Below are 16,252 nucleotides of genomic sequence, written 5' to 3'. Positions count from 1 at the left end.
CAATGAGCAGCATCACAGTTCAGCTAGGTCAATGGAATATAATATAAAGAATACAAAGTACATGGGACAGACTTATGGCAATGTGTAATATAAATGTCAGCAGATAACTGAATCATTCATGAATTATAAATATTGGGTAAAGTATTAAAGTTAAATGAATGGCATAATCAGATATCTAACTACTAAGGTAGAGTATAATGGGTCCCTTTTTCTCACAATTTTTTAATGTAGGTACTAAAATGGTGTACTGAATGGCATAAATTTGGCACAAGAGGGTAAAACTTGGAAATGTTGCAAATTCTGACAACTTTGGGTTACAAAGAAAAATTATGAATGCCCCCCACTGAGCGCTGTATATCATCAGCAATATAGGCGCGTGTCCTAAAAGTTGGAGGGTTTTACTTTGGTACATGAAGTCAGTATAGAAATAGATTCCTAAAATGAGCTTTGTAAAATTTTATCTAGATATGGGTATATATTTATTATTTGCAGCTTTCCTGTAATAATTACTCTTATGTAAGATCTTTTCTTATGTTTAGGTTTTTGAATCAACTCCTGGGACGCAGACTCCGCCTAAACTAGCTGACGCCAATGAGGTAAGACTTCAACTACCTAAAACACTTCTAAGTTTATTTTTTAGACAAGAAAGGCGTCAGTAAAAAATACAATGCGCACATATATGGCGACTCAAAATCCAATAATCAAAAAATAGGAGACCCAAGAGTCAAAACTAGCCACAATATTTCACAAAAAGTAGTTTTTATTAAATAATCAGACAAACATACATGTAAATAGTAATCAAAAAAATATAAAGTGCATAGCAACTTTATCTAAGGGTACATCCAAGTCACCCAAGTATACAGAACAGGGCCCAAATGAGTATGGAACAATAATATATTAAATGATAGATATCAAAATTGCGGTACTGCTCACATAAGGGCTATATAGCCCAAAGCATGTGGTGATCCTAATGAAAAAAGGTCTATTCACAGTGGCCACATTACATGGAACACCACATGCTTCAAGCATACAAACAGTCACATGAAAGAATCAAATAGTTAAATTACCCGTGACGTCACCCAGGACCCAGACAGGACCCCTTAAGCACACATGGGTAATTTAACTATTTGATTCTTTCATGTGACTGTTTGTATGCTTGAAGCACGTGGTGTTCCATGTAATGTGGCCACTGTGAATAGACCTTTTTTCATTAGGATCACCACATGCTTTGGGCTATATAGCCCTTATGTGAGCAGTACCGCAATTTTGATATCTATCATTTAATATATTATTGTTCCATACTCATTTGGGCCCTGTTCTGTATACTTGGGTGACTTGGATGTACCCTTAGATAAAGTTGCTATGCACTTTATATTTTTTTGATTACTATTTACATGTATGTTTGTCTGATTATTTAATAAAAACTACTTTTTGTGAAATATTGTGGCCAGTTTTGACTCTTGGGTCTCCTATTTTTTGATTAAGTTTATTTTTTGCTTGAGTCATAGCATTATGTATTGCATAACAGTGCTACAAAATTGGTAAGACCTAATCCATATACTTAAAGAAAACCTGTCACCAAAAAAAACGCTCTGCATTGGGGCTCAGCTGTCAGTCAAGGCCGGCACAGATACAGTAGCTGTTCTGTATTCTCAGGGCGGGGACTGAACCAGCGCCAAAGCCGTCCCCGTGACTGAAATGCAAATTCTGCTGAGGAGAATAAAGTTCATTTTCTCCCCACAGTGCTAGGCTGCATGCAGGCGCCAGCCAGTATTATAACACTTAACCTGCAAATTAACCCCTTATCTGCAGGGTAATAGCGTTTTTTCTGGTGACAGGTTCCCTTTAACAAGGCCTGTCAATGTGTCCAGCATTAACATTTCTAACAACTTATGCTACAATAACCAGAATGGACCAGATAAACAACCTTTGCTCCTCATGGAATATGTTGCAATCTATTGAAAATTTAATTGTTCAAAGTAAAAAAACACACATATGTAAATATCTAGAATAAACACTTGAAGATTAAATTTAATGGTGAATTTAGACAATTCATTTGTAGGAACATATATTTCCATGCTGGCAATCACGTGATGAATGAGCAGACCATTTGTGTGAAGTGTGATTGACTCATTTATTTTCCGCAAAATTGATTGGCAGCATATGACACTAAGTAAATGGGATGTGCCGCCAATAACATACACTGTGTATGGAGACAAAGCAATTGTCTTAGGGCAGTCCCACATGTCCAGATAATTCCGGTACCGGAAAAATCGGTACCGGAATTATCCGTGTCCGTGTGCCCGTGAGTTTCTGTGGCACATCAGTGTGGCACACGTGTGCCGCCCGTGTGCCCACTGGGTACCACACGCACCGTGCAGGAGACAGCGCTAAAGTTTAGCGCTGCCCCCTGCATCTGGTGCTGAAGCCGCCATTCATATCTTCTCTACGGCAGGTGGAGGTGGGAGGTGGAGCCGCATATTCATTACTGTAAATGAGCGGCCCCACGTGACTGCTCATACAGTAGAAGGTGCGGCCAGGACAGGAAGCAGCGCCAGCCAGCGAGGGAGCCAGGTGAGTATTTTAATAACAGCGGGCGGGCGCACAGGGGGTGGGAGGGGGGTGGGGACATGGATCTTGATTTTACACACGATTATTCATATCTTCTCTACAGCAAACGCTGCTGTAGAGAAGATATGAATGGCGGCTTCAGCACCAGTGGGGGGACAGCGCTTAATGTAGCGCTGTCTCCTGCATGGCACACGGACTGCACACGGACAACGTCCGTGTGCGGTATGTGTTTTACACGGACCCATTGACTTTAATTGGTCCGTGCAATCTGTGCGCTCCCACGAACACTGACATGTCTCCGTGTTTGGCACACGGAGACACGGTCCGCAAAAAAATCAATGACATCTGCACAGATGCATTGAATTCAATGTGTGTACGTGTGTCAGTGGCTCCGGTACGTGAGGAAACTGTCACCTCACGTACCGGAGCCACTGACGTGTGAAACCGGCCTTACCCATTATTGATAGTTGGCTTGTGTAAACAAACTAATAAATGAGCACAGTAAGGACTTCTAAATCCCCCACAAAGCTCAGCCTTTCAGATGTCTTTACTGTCAGAGAGGTATGTAATAAAAGTAGCTGAGTAGAAAGTTAAGACAAGTTCTTATATAGATATTGAAAATATTCTGCTTAGTGTGGGGCCTTAAGCAGTGCCAAAAATTGTCCAACATTTCTTTACATCTAAGGCTACTTTAACACTAGCATTGGTACGGGGCCGTCGCCATGCATCGGCCCGACGTACCGACGCAGATTGTGAAAAAAATGAACAACGGGGGCAGCTGATGCAGTTTTACAACGCATCCGCTGCCCCATTGTAATGTCCGGGGAGGAGGGAGCGGAGTTCCGGCCGCGCATGTGCGGCCGTAAATGGCGGACTCGTCGCACAAAAAAAGTTACATGTAACGTTTTTTGTGCCGACGGTGCGCCAAAACACGACGCATTCGTCGCACGACGGATGCGACGTGTGGCAATACGTCGCAATGCGTCGGTAATACAAGTGTATGGAGAAAAAACGTATCCTGCAGGCACATTTGCAGGATGCGTTTTTTCTCCAAAATGACGCATTACGACGTACGCCAGAAATCGCTAGTGTGAAAGTAGACTTAGCCTCTGTTCACATCTTTTTTGTGGCTTCCATCTCCAATAGAAGCCACAGCACTCTACTGATCTTTACAGCGTTACACCCCATTAAATTTTAACAGCATTACATCCCATGCATGGTAATATTTATCCAAAAGCATGACAGAATTTTTCACCACAAGGCTCTTGATGGATCAGAGCACAAGTTTTAGCCATTGAAAGGAACTTTCTCATAATATAAAGTGAACTCACTGCATTCTAATTATTATTTGTCATAATTTGAAATATAGGTAATATCTAGGGTTGAGTGAAACGGATCGGTCATTTTCATAAATCGGCGACTTTTAGGCAAAGTCGTGTTTCATAAAACCCGAACCGATCCTACAGTGGGATCGGCCATGCGGTACACGATCAGAGCGCCAAAGTCGCGTTTCATATGACGCTGTCACCGCCGTTTTTCATCCAATGAAGGAGGACGCAGAGTGTGGGCAGCGTGATGACGTAGGTCTCGGTCCCCACCATCTTTGAGAAGGGCATGGCAGTGATTGGCTTGCTGTCTGTGGCGTCACAGGGGGTATAAAGGGGCGTGCACGCCGACCGCCATCTTACTTCTGCCGATCTGAGCATAGGGAGAGGTGTTGCTGCAGTTAGTCAGAAGCAGGGACAGAGTTAGGGAGGAAATATAAACCCCCAAGCCGCTTGTGCTGGAGCGATTTTCACTGTCCCACACCACCTTTTTGTGCAGGGACAGTGGAGGTCGTATTTTAGTGCAGCAGCTGCATAGTTGTGTGCACGGTGCTGTGCAAACCAACTGTTTTTTTTAAAGCAAAATTCCTGTTGCTCCTTTCTGCACAATTACCTATCTTGTTTATTTGTCCACATTTTTGTGTTAAGCAGTCCTTTTTATTGCTGCCATACTTGTCCTGAGCTCATTGTAGGGAGCTTTTTTTTTTTTTTTTTTTTTTTAAATAATAATTCCAGCCACTTTCTGGCATGTTCATAGTGTTGTGTTGTACCACTGGGCCAGAGTTGTGGTTCTGTGTCTCCCCCCCAAAAAAAAGGGAGATTAAAATTCGCACACAGTGTATATTCTGCTGTACTGCTAGTGTGTCGTATATATCAGGCAGCCACTTTCTGGCACGTTCATAGTTTACTGTTATACCACTGGGCCAGAGTTGTGGTTCTGTGTCTCCCCCCCAAAAAAGGGAGATTAAAATTCGCACACAGTGTATATTCTGCTGTACTGCTAGTGTGTCGTATATATCAGGCAGCCACTTTCTGCCACGTTCATAGTTTACTATTATACCACTGGGCCAGAGTTGTGGTTCTGCGTCTCCCCCCCGAAAAAAGGGAGATTAAAATTCGCACACAGTGTATATTCTGCTGTACTGCTAGTGTGTCATATATATCAGGCAGCCACTTTCTGGCACGTTCATAATTTACTGTTATACCACTGGGACAGAGTTGTGGTTCTGTGTCTCCCCCCCAAAAAAAGGGAGATTAAAATTCGCACACAGTGTATATTCTGCTGTACTCCTAGTGTGTCATATATATCAGGCAGCCACTTTCTGGCACGTTCATAGTTTACTGTTATACCACTGGGCCAGAGTTGTGCTTCTGTGTCTCCCCCCCAAAAAAAGGGAGATTAAAATTCGCACACAGTGTATATTCTGCTGTACTGCTAGTGTGTCGTATATATCAGGCAGCCACTTTCTGCTACGTTCATAGTTTACTGTTATACCACTGGGCCAGAGTTGTGGTTCTGTGTCTCCCCCCCAAAAATGAGAAAGTCTGATGGAAGAGGCCGTGGGCGGGGGTTGTCAGCTGGTACTGATGGTGGTGCTGCATCTGGTGGTAGTGGCAAAAGCACAGTAGCACCTAAGGCTGGAGGTGTTGAGCCTGCGTCATCGTCTGGCTACACAAGGCCTCGAAGGCTCCCTTACCTGGGAGTAGGAAAACAGCATTTAAAGCCGGAGCAGCAGGAAAAAGTTTTGGCTTTCCTTGCTGACTCAGCCTCTAGCTCTTTGGCCTCCTCTTCCCAAAGTTCAAAATGTCACAGCAGCCAGTCGTCAGTGGATGCTCCCGATCAGGAACAAGACGTTTCCTTGTGTCCTTCTCCCAAACCAAAAGTGAAGGATGCATCAGGCGACACAACAGGTTACTCCATGGAGCTCTTTACACATACCGTGCCTGGGTTAGAAAGGGAAATTGTACCCTGCCCATTACAAGAAGAATCGGACATGAAGTGCACTGATGCACAGCCACAGCTAGATTATGATGCTGTTCCATCGAGTCAGATCACTACATTGCCCTCGCAGTTTGCTGAGCCAGAATCTGACCCTGATGAGACTATGGTGCCCTGTCCCGAACGCTATAGCACCTTACACGGTGACACTGAGGAAGGTGCACATGACATTGAGGAGGAGGAGGTGATAGATGACCCAGTTGTTGACCCAGATTGGCAGCCATTGGGGGAAGAGGGTGGCGCTGCCACTAGCTCAGAAGCGGAGGAGGGTTATTCACAGCAGCACCAATCTACATCGCAACAGCTGTCATCTGGCAGGCGCGTATCAGGCAATAAACGTTTGACAAAACCAGTTTTAGGACAGCGTGGCCATCCTGTGAAAGTTGCACAGCGTGCAATGCCTGAAAAGGAATTCCATAGTAGGAAGAGTGCAGTGTGGCATTTTTTTGACCAAGATCCCAATGATCAGTCAAAAGTGATCTGTAAAAAATGCTCAAAGACCTTTAGCAGAGGGAAGATTCTTAACAATTTAAATACAACGTGCATGCGTAGACATTTAAACAGCATGCACTTGCAAGCCTAGACTAACTACCTAACGTCCCGTACCGTTGGTGCACCAGGTCTGAATGAAGGTAGTCAGCACTGCAACATTGCTTCCCTCACTGTAAGCCCACCGGTTAGGACACCAGCAGCAAATGTGGAGGGATCGTCGCTAGGCCAAAGCAATCAGGGAGTCAGAAGGTTATTGGTAGGAAGCACTGTATGTAGGCCAACATCACCAACTCACTCTCAATCTGCCATGTCCACAACCACCACCACCGCTAGTTCCACCATAGGCAGCTCTCCAGTCCAGCTCACCCTAGAAGAGACTCTTGTTAGTAAACGAAAGTACTCATCCTGTCATCCGCGTACAAAGGGTTTGAACGCCCACATTGCCAGACTTATCTCGTTAGAGATGATGCCCTACCGGTTGGTTGAAAGTGAAGCTTTCAAAGCCCTGATGGCCTACGCAGTACCACGCTATGACCTACCCAGTCGCCACTTCTTTGCGAGAGCCATCCCAGCCCTCCACCAGCATGTCAAAGACCGCATTGTCCATGCACTGAGGCAGTCTGTCAGTGGGAACGTGCACCTCACAACAGATGCATGGACCAGTAGGCATGGCCAGGGACGTTACGTGTCCATCACGGCGCACTGGGTTAATGTCGTGGATGCAGGGTCAACAGGGGACAGCAATAGTGGGACAGTTCTGCCTAGCCCACGATCTAGGAAACAGTTGGCTGTAGACGTTCGCCACCCCACCTCCTCCTCCTCCAGAAGTGAAAGCTCATCCACAGAGCGCTGTCGCACGACCACTCCATCCGCAGCTGCCAGTGCTGCACACGAGGTGTCCCATTACAGAACAGCTAGTGGGAAGCATCAGCAGGCCGTGTTTGAAATGAAGTGTTTGGGCGACAACAGACACACCGCGGAAGTTCTGGCCGAGTTCTTGCAGCAAGAAACTCAGTCATGGCTGGGCAGTGTACATCTTGAGGCAGGCAAGGTAGTCAGTGATAATGGAAGGAATTTTATGGCTGCCATAGCCCTTTCACAACTCAAACGCATACCTTGCCTGGCTCACACTTTGAACCTGGTGGTGCAGTGCTTTCTTAAAAATTATCCAGAGTTACCAGCCCTGCTCCTGAAGGTGCGAAGACTTTGCTCGCACATCCGCCGGTCGTCCGTACACTCCAGCCGTATGCTGAACCATCAGCGATCGCTCAATCTTCCACAGCACCGCCTAATTATCGACGTTGCAACAAGGTGGAACTCCACATTGCACATGGTTCAGAGGCTGTGTGAACAGAGGCGTGCTGTCATGTATTTGTGGGAGGATACGCATACACGGGCAGGCAGTTGGATGGCAGACATGGAGTTGTCTGGTGTGCAGTGGTCCAAGCTACAAGACCTCTGTCAAGTCCTTCAGTGTTTCGAGGAATGCACACGGCTCGCAAGCATGAGCATCCCACTTATGCGTCTGCTGATGCAAAGTTTGACGCACCTCAAGGAGCTGGCGTCTGCAGCCGAGGAGGAGGGAATCCTTGATGACAGTCAGCCATTGTCTGGTCAGGGAACTGTCCAGGACGAGGTGGCGGTCGAAGAGGATGAGGAGGAGGATGATGGGAATGACTATGTATGGGAGGAAGATGCTTCTCAGGGGCCACTTGAAACTGGTGGCGTTGCAAGGTCAGGTACGGAATTCTTGCGGGACACTTGTGATGTGGATTTCCAAGAAAGTGCTCCTCAACTCACATGGCTGAGTATGCCTTGCGTATTCTAAAAAGGGACCCCCGCATTGTCAAAATGATGACCGATGACGATTGCTGGTTGGCCTGCCTCCTGGATCCACGCTATAAAGGGAAAATGCAAAACATCATGCCACATGAGAACCTTGAGCAAATATTGGCTACCAAACAAGCAACTCTTGTAGACCGTTTGGTTCAGGCATTCCCAGCACACAGAGGTTGTGATGGTCCTCACACTTGCCGTAGGGGGCAACATGGCAGAGGTGCTAGAGGTGCAGAAATCCGAAGTGGCGTTGGACAGAGGGGTTTTCTGACAAGGTTGTGGAGTGATTTTTCAATGACCGCTGACACAACAGGGACTGCTGCATCTATTCAAAGTGACAGGAGACAGCATTTGTCCAGTATGGTTACAAACTATTTTTCATCCCTTATCGATGTTCTCCCTCACAGGTCATTCCCCTTTGATTACTGGGCATCTAAACTAGACACCTGGCCCGAATTGGCAGAATATGCATTACAGGAGCTCGCTTGCCCTGCTGCCAGTGTGCTTTCAGAAAGAGTCTTCAGTGCTGCTGGTTCAATACTGACCGAAAAAAGGACACGTCTGGCTACCCAAAATGTAGATGATCTAACCTTCATTAAAATGAACCAATCATGGATTGCCAATTCTTTTGCCCCACCTTCCCCTGCTGACATGTAGCTTGGGTGATAAATGACTCGCTTTTGCCCTCCTCTTACTGACTTTGCCAATTCCTCCATTTGCAGCTGCTGAATGTCCACCATAGGCCATTTTAATACCTCCCTAAATGGGCTGACTCCCCCCACAGGACCGTAGTCACCACTTGGCGCAAGCACCTGCGCAAGTGCCGTTTGCCTGGACAGGTGTGTGCGCCCACTCTACCTCTACTAAACAAAGCTGAGTTTGAATCTACAGGCTTTCGGCCTCTATCAACAATATGAAACTGCATTTGGCCTGGTTCTTGGTTTGGGCCTAGTGACGTCTGCTGCTGCCTCTTGGTTTCCTCAAAGAAACAAAGCTGAGTTTGAATCTACAGGCTTTCGGCCTCTATCAACAATATGAAACTGCATTTGGCTTGGTTCTTGGTTTGGGCCTAGTGACGTCTGCTGCTGCCTCTTGGTTTCCTCAAAGAAACAAAGCTGAGTTTGAATCTACAGGCTTTCGGCCTCTATCAACAATATGAAACTGCATTTGGCCTGGTTCTTGGTTTGGGCCTAGTGACGTCTGCTGCTGCCTTTTGGTTTCCTCAAAGAAACAAAGCTGAGTTTGAATCTACAGGCTTTCGGCCTCTATCAACAATATGAAACTGCATTTGGCCTGGTTCTTGGTTTGGGCCTAGTGACGTCTGCTGCTGCCTCTTGGTTTCCTCAAAGAAACAAAGCTGTGTTTGAATCTACAGGCTTTCGGCCTCTATCAACAATATGAAACTGCATTTGGCCTGGTTCTTGGTTTGGGCCTAGTGACGTCTGCTGCTGCCTCTTGGTTTCCTCAAAGAAACAAAGCTGAGTTTGAATCTACAGGCTTTTGGCCTCTATCAACAATATGAAACTGCATTTGGCCTGGTTCTTGTTTTGGGCCTAGTGACGTCTGCTGCTGCCTCTTGGTTTCCTTAAAGAAACAAAGCTGAGTTTCAATCTACAGGCTTTCGGCCTCTATCAACAATATGAAACTGCATTTGGCCTGGTTCTTGTTTTGGGCCTAGTGACGTCTGCTGCTGCCTCTTGGTTTCCTCAAAGAAACAAAGCTGAGTTTCAATCTACAGGCTTTCGGCCTCTATCAACAATATGAAACTGCATTTGGCCTGGTTCTTGGTTTGGGCCTAGTGACGTCTGCTGCTGCCTCTTGGTTTCCTCAAAGAAACAAAGCTGAGTTTAAATCTACAGGCTTTCGGCCTGTATTTAGAATTTGAAACTGTATTTGCCCTACTAGTTTGGTTGGGCCCTACTAACAGTGTCTGCTGCTGCTTGTTGTTGTCCTCCACTGAACAAAGCAATGCTGCCTGTTTACTCCTGTTACCAATTTTTTTCTGCTTTTAGCCTCCTTTTTTATTTTGGGCCTATATCTGTGTTTCCTCCTCATCCTGCCTATTACCCAGCCACTGCTTGATGGGTCTGCTGGTACATTGACCCAGACCACTACATTCCCCTTGCACTCTACACAGCCAGAATCTGACCCTGCTGAATGTCAGGTCCCCCTTCCCGCATACTATACCACCTTACACGGGGACAAAGAGGAAGGTGCAGATGAAAGTGCAGGTTCCTTCGTCAGGTGGGGGGGCATACTCGTTGGCGACGTCACTGTCACAGGGCCCGTCATAGTACGCAAAAGTGTCACTGCCGGTGGGAGGCGCCCCCGCTGTCAAACAAAACGCCGTACTTTGAGGGGCCCTGTGTCAGTGCCAATGCGAACGAGTGGGCCCCCCTGCTTGCTCTGGATCACAGCACTTGCAAAGTTGAAATACTTACCTCTCCCTGCTCCACCGCCGTGACGTATTCCACATTTCCTGGGCCCAAGAAAAAATTGAGCCAGCTCTCCCCCCCACAACTTTAACCAAATGACCCCCAATTTTCAATACCTAACTATTATTATAAGGTTAATGATAAGATTGATGATTTTGACATTAAAATGGGCTCTGTAGGCGTTTTTCTGTCCTCCACTCACTGCCGACTTTTATTCCCCATTGACTTGCATTGGGTTTCATGTTTCAGTCGGCCCCCCGACTTTTCGCAATGATCGGCCGATTTCACCCGACCCGACTTTTGACAAGGTCGGGTTTCGCGAAACCCGACTCGATCCTGAAAAAGTAAAAGTCACTGAACCCTAGTAATATCTACTGTAATTAGATGAGGATTTGTGCCAGGCAATGGAGAATGACCTTAATACAATATTGTTCTCGACAATTTAGACACACAGTAGACACACCCGTCAGACAGATAATTCATAAACTTCTAGTGATATTGTATACTAGCTATTGAACCCGTTCTACGCCCGGGTGGCGAGCATTTATATTGGTATATTGTCTCCATCCTGGTATGTGCTGCTCCCATCCTGCGTCCCCATCCTGTCATGCGCTGCTCCATCCTGCGTCCCCATCCTGTCATGAGCTGCTCCATCCTGCGTCCCCATCCTGTCATGCGCTGCTCCATCCTGCGTCCCCATCCTGTCATGCGCTGCTCCATCCTGCGTCCCCATCCTGTCATGTGCTGCTCCCATCCTGCGTCCGCATCCTGTGATGCGCTGCTCCCATCCTGCGTCCTCATCCTGTGATGCGCTGCTCCCATCCTGTGATGCGCTGCTCCCATCCTGCGTCCCCATCCTGTCATGTGCTGCTCCATCCTGCGTCCCCATCCTGTCATGCGCTGCTCCATCATGCGTCCCCATCCTGTCATGCGCTGCTCCATCCTGCGTCCCCATCCTTATGTGCTGCTGCATCCTGCGTCCCCATCCTTATGTGCTGCTGCATCCTGCGTCCCCATCCTTATGTGCTGCTGCATCCAGCGTCCCCATCCTTATGTGCTGCTCCATCCTGCGTCCCCATCCTTATGTGCTGCTCCCATCCTGCGTCCCCATCCTTATGTGCTGCTCCATCCTGCGTCCCCATCCTTATGTGCTGCTGCATCCTGCGTCCCCATCCTTATGTGCTGCTGCATCCTGCGTCCCCATCCTTATGTGCTGCTGCATCCTGCGTCCCCATCCTTATGTGCTGCTGCATCCTGCGTCCCCATCCTTATGTGCTGCTGCATCCTGCGTCCCCATCCTTATGTTCATGCTGCATCCTGCGTCCCCATCCTTATGTGCTGCTGCATCCTGCGTCCCCATCCTTATGTGCTGCTGCATCCTGCGTCCCCATCCTTATGTGCTGCTCCATCCTGCGTCCCCATCCTTATGTGCTGCTGCATCCTGCGTCCCCATCCTTATGTACTGCTGCATCCTGCGTCCCCATCCTTATGTGCTGCTGCATCCTGCGTCCCCATCCTTATGTTCATGCTGCATCCTGCGTCCCCATCCTTATGTTCATGCTGCATCCTGCGTCCCCATCCTTATGTTCATGCTGCATCCTGCGTCCCCATCCTTATGTGCTGCTCCATCCTGCGTCCCCATCCTTATGTGCTGCTCCATCCTGCGTCCCCATCCTTATGTGCTGCTGCATCCTGCGTCCCCATCCTTATGTGCTGCTCCCATCCTGCGTCCCCATCCTTATGTTCATGCTGCATCCTGCGTCCCCATCCTTATGTGCTGCTGCATCCTGCATCCCCATCCTTATGTGCTGCTCCCATCCTGCGTCCCCATCCTTATGTTCATGTTGCATCCTGCGTCCCCATCCTTATGTTCATGCTGCATCCTGCGTCCCCATCCTTATGTGATGCTCCCATCCTGCGTCCCCATCCTTATGTTCATGTTGCATCCTGCGTCCCCATCCTTATGTTCATGCTGCATCCTGCGTCCCCATCCTTATGTTCATGCTGCATCCTGCGTCCCCATCCTTATGTTCATGCTGCATCCTGCGTCCCCATCCTTACGTGCTGCTCCATCCTGCGTCCCATCCTTATGTGCTGCTCCATCCTGCGTCCCCATCCTTATGTGCTGCTCCCATCCTGCATCCCCATCCTTATGTTCATGTTGCATCCTGCGTCCCCATCCTTATGTGCTGCTCCCATCCTGCATCCCCATCCTTATGTTCATGTTGCATCCTGCGTCCCCATCCTTATGTTCATGCTGCATCCTGCGTCCCCATCCTTATGTTCATGCTGCATCCTGCGTCCCCATCCTTATGTTCATGCTGCATCCTGCGTCCCCATCCTTATGTGCTGCTGCATCCTGCATCCCCATCCTTATGTGCTGCTCCCATCCTGCGTCCCCATCCTTATGTTCATGTTGCATCCTGCGTCCCCATCCTTATGTTCATGCTGCATCCTGCGTCCCCATCCTTATGTGCTGCTCCCATCCTGCGTCCCCATCCTTATGTTCATGTTGCATCCTGCGTCCCCATCCTTATGTTCATGCTGCATCCTGCGTCCCCATCCTTATGTTCATGCTGCATCCTGCATCCCCATCCTTATGTTCATGCTGCATCCTGCGTCCCCATCCTTACGTGCTGCTCCATCCTGCGTCCCATCCTTATGTGCTGCTCCATCCTGCGTCCCCATCCTTATGTGCTGCTCCATCCTGCGTCCCCATCCTGTTATGTGCTGCTCCATCCTGTGTCCCCATCCTTATGTGCTGCTCCATCCTGCGTCCCCATCCTTATGTGCTGCTCCATCCTGCGTCCCCATACTGTTATGTGCTGCTCCATCCTGCGTCCCCATACTGCCTCTGACCCGCTCGGCGCCGAGTGCTGGGGGGCCTGAGCAGGCGGGGACACCGGCGCGCTGTGGGGGTCAGGTGCCGGTATCGCCGCCAGCTCAGGCCCCCCCAGCACTTACTATACTCACCTGTCCCCGTTCCATCGCTGAGCGCCGCCATCTTCCCGGTCTCCTGGCTGTGACTGTTCAGTCAGAGGGCGGCGCCGGCGCGCATTAAGCGCGTCATCGCGCCCTCTGAACTGAAGGTCACAGGCCGAAGACCGGGAAGATGGCGCCGCTCAGCGATGGAACGGGGACAGGTGAATATAGGCCGATACTCACCCTCCTGGCGGTCCCTGCTTCTGCGGTGGAGATCGCGGTGTGCGTTCAGTGTGAACGCACACCGCGATCTCCCGGGAGCGTCGCTCTGTGAGGCCCAGACTGCGCCGGCGCTTGCGCTTGCGCAGTCTATAGAGGCTTCGGACAGAGTGACGCTCCCAGCGTTATATTATAGATAATAGCTAATTTTACAAACCTATTGATCCACGTTTCAAAAGAGAAATTAGTGAATGCTAATCTTATATATATTTATATCTCTATATAAAGAAGAATTATTATTATATATTTATATAGAACCATTGATTTCATGGTGCTTTACATGAGAAGGGGTTACATAAAAAATACAGAAATCACTTACAGTAAATAAACTAACAATGATAGACTGGCACAAAGGGAAGAGGACCCTGCCCTTGCGCGCTTACAATCTACAGGATGGGAAGGAGACAGTAGGTTGGGGGTTGCAGTACCTCCATTGGTGTTGAGGTGGCAACAGAGCCTTGAGGGGCTCCAAAAGAGAGAGGGCGGGATGAGGAGGTAGTGCAGGAGTGGGAGACGCTAAATGTGTGGTTGGTAAGGTATGAGGAGATCCAGAATAGGGCTAGGTTTTTCAGGCCATAGGAAGAGAGGATGTGTAGTAGGAGGCAGTGGTCATCTGTGTCGAAGACAGAGGACAGGTCTAGAAGGAGGAGTATAGAGAATTATTTGCTGATTTTGGCTTAACTTGTTAGTAATTTTGGTGGGGACAGAAGCCAGATTGTAGGTTGTCAAAGAGCGAGTTAGATGAGAAGTAGGAGGAAAGTTCAGCGTGAACATTCTGCTCAAGGAGTTTGGAAGCGAATGGGAGCAGCGATATAGGGCAATAGCTAGACATAGCGGTTTGGTTGAGGGATGACTTTTTGAGGATAAGCATGGTTGTGGCATGTTTGAAAGCAGATGGGAAGGTACCAGAAGTTATTGATAGGTTTAAGAGATAGGTTAGGGATGGGAGAAGTGAGGTGTGAATTGGAGAGGAAACAAGTAAACTCTCCTTCAGTGATGTTGAAGATGGAGGTTATGGGGTTAGGGCATTGGTCTGGTGTCATGGTTCCAACACTCAATGTGTCTGGGATGCAGTTACTGACAGCTTGGCCATCCAATCTGGTACAAGGCATGCCCTACTATCAGTGTGTTGATTGACAGCTCAACTATCCAATCTGTAACTAGGAGGCGTCGGCTGTCTCCAAGTGTTCACTATCCCAGGTGATTGCCATGCTACTTAACTGAGCTGCTTCTCCCAGACCTCTGCAAGATGTACATTCGGCTCTGAGGTTTGTGCTCCCTGTGCCTCGAGTTCTGTATGCTTGATCATTTTCTGCCGGACCTTGGACTTCATTCTGACCATCCGACTGTTTAATCCCTTCTGCTAGGATCCGTTATCCTCCTGGTATTCTGACCAAGCTTTTGTCTCTTCCTTCTGTTTATGACGTACTCTCCTGGCCTCTGACCTTGGACTCTATGACCGTTGTGACTCACGGATTGGCTGTGAGAAGTGACTAGTGTCACGTCTGGTATACAAAGGAGTATTGATGGTCGATCAATAAAGATTTGCCTTGTTTGGTCGATCTTTGTCGAAGTTTGTTGCAAAGTCCTCAGCAGAGATTAAGGAGGTAGGAGGGGCAGTGTAGGGCGGAGGAGGGGGTTAAAAGTTTTGAATAACTTTTTGGGGTTGTAGAATAAGGAAGATGCGACGTTTGTGAAGTAGACCTGCTTAACAGAGGTGAAGGCTGATTTGAATACGAGTGTTGCTTGTTTGAAAGCGGTGAAGTTATCTTGCAAATGTGTTTTCTTCTAATGCCGCTCCACAACCCTGAACACTTGCCAAAGCTTTTAAGTGATGTTATTGTGTCAGGGTTGTCTATTGATTCGTTGCACTCTGTCATGCATGAGAGGGGTGACTGCTTCGATAGTTGATGTGAGAGTGACATCATAGAAAGCAATGGCAGTATCTGTGTCATGGAGTGAAGATATGGATGCCAGTGGTAGTGTAACAAGGTGGTCTGGGGTGGTAGTCCCAGCTGAGTCAACTAAGCCACAGTCAGTAGACACCCCGGTGCCTTGTACAGAAATAGGCAGGACAAACGTATTCCAGTCACTGCTGCAGTCCAACAGGGAGAATAATTTTTAATAACAGAGTTAAATGAATTACAAAAACTGGCTTCCTGCTCTCTCCCTAGCTCCATCCACAGCCATACTTACAACAACCATGGCGGACAAAAGAGGCAGAAGGCCTTACGCCAGAATCTGGATGCTCAAAGTCCCTTCAGTGGGGCCCTTACCTATTCCTGGGGCCTGTGTTGTAGTCCTTAGGTACTGGGCAACAGATTATATCCCCTCCTGGGGTCTGGCAATGCCCCAGTTGTTACTGAGCTTCTGCCCTGGGCAAACATGCCCTG

General features: G+C 48.1%; 1 protein-coding gene across 3 annotated transcripts in view; it reads left to right on the top strand.

Moving 5' to 3' along the window:
- Window positions 1-16,252, top strand: part of TIAM2 (TIAM Rac1 associated GEF 2) — an 810,124-nt gene that overhangs the window by 441,673 nt on the left and 352,199 nt on the right. For all 3 annotated transcript variants that reach the window (XM_069769403.1, XM_069769402.1, XM_069769404.1), the window contains exon 10: window positions 540-596. In XM_069769403.1, the coding sequence (XP_069625504.1) occupies window positions 540-596 (57 nt within the window). The remainder of the gene's footprint in view (window positions 1-539; window positions 597-16,252) is intronic.

This window comes from Ranitomeya imitator, chromosome 5 (assembly GCF_032444005.1).
Source record: "Ranitomeya imitator isolate aRanImi1 chromosome 5, aRanImi1.pri, whole genome shotgun sequence".
Classification (NCBI taxonomy): domain Eukaryota; kingdom Metazoa; phylum Chordata; class Amphibia; order Anura; family Dendrobatidae; genus Ranitomeya; species Ranitomeya imitator.
This window is presented reverse-complemented; position numbering and strand designations above follow the sequence as displayed.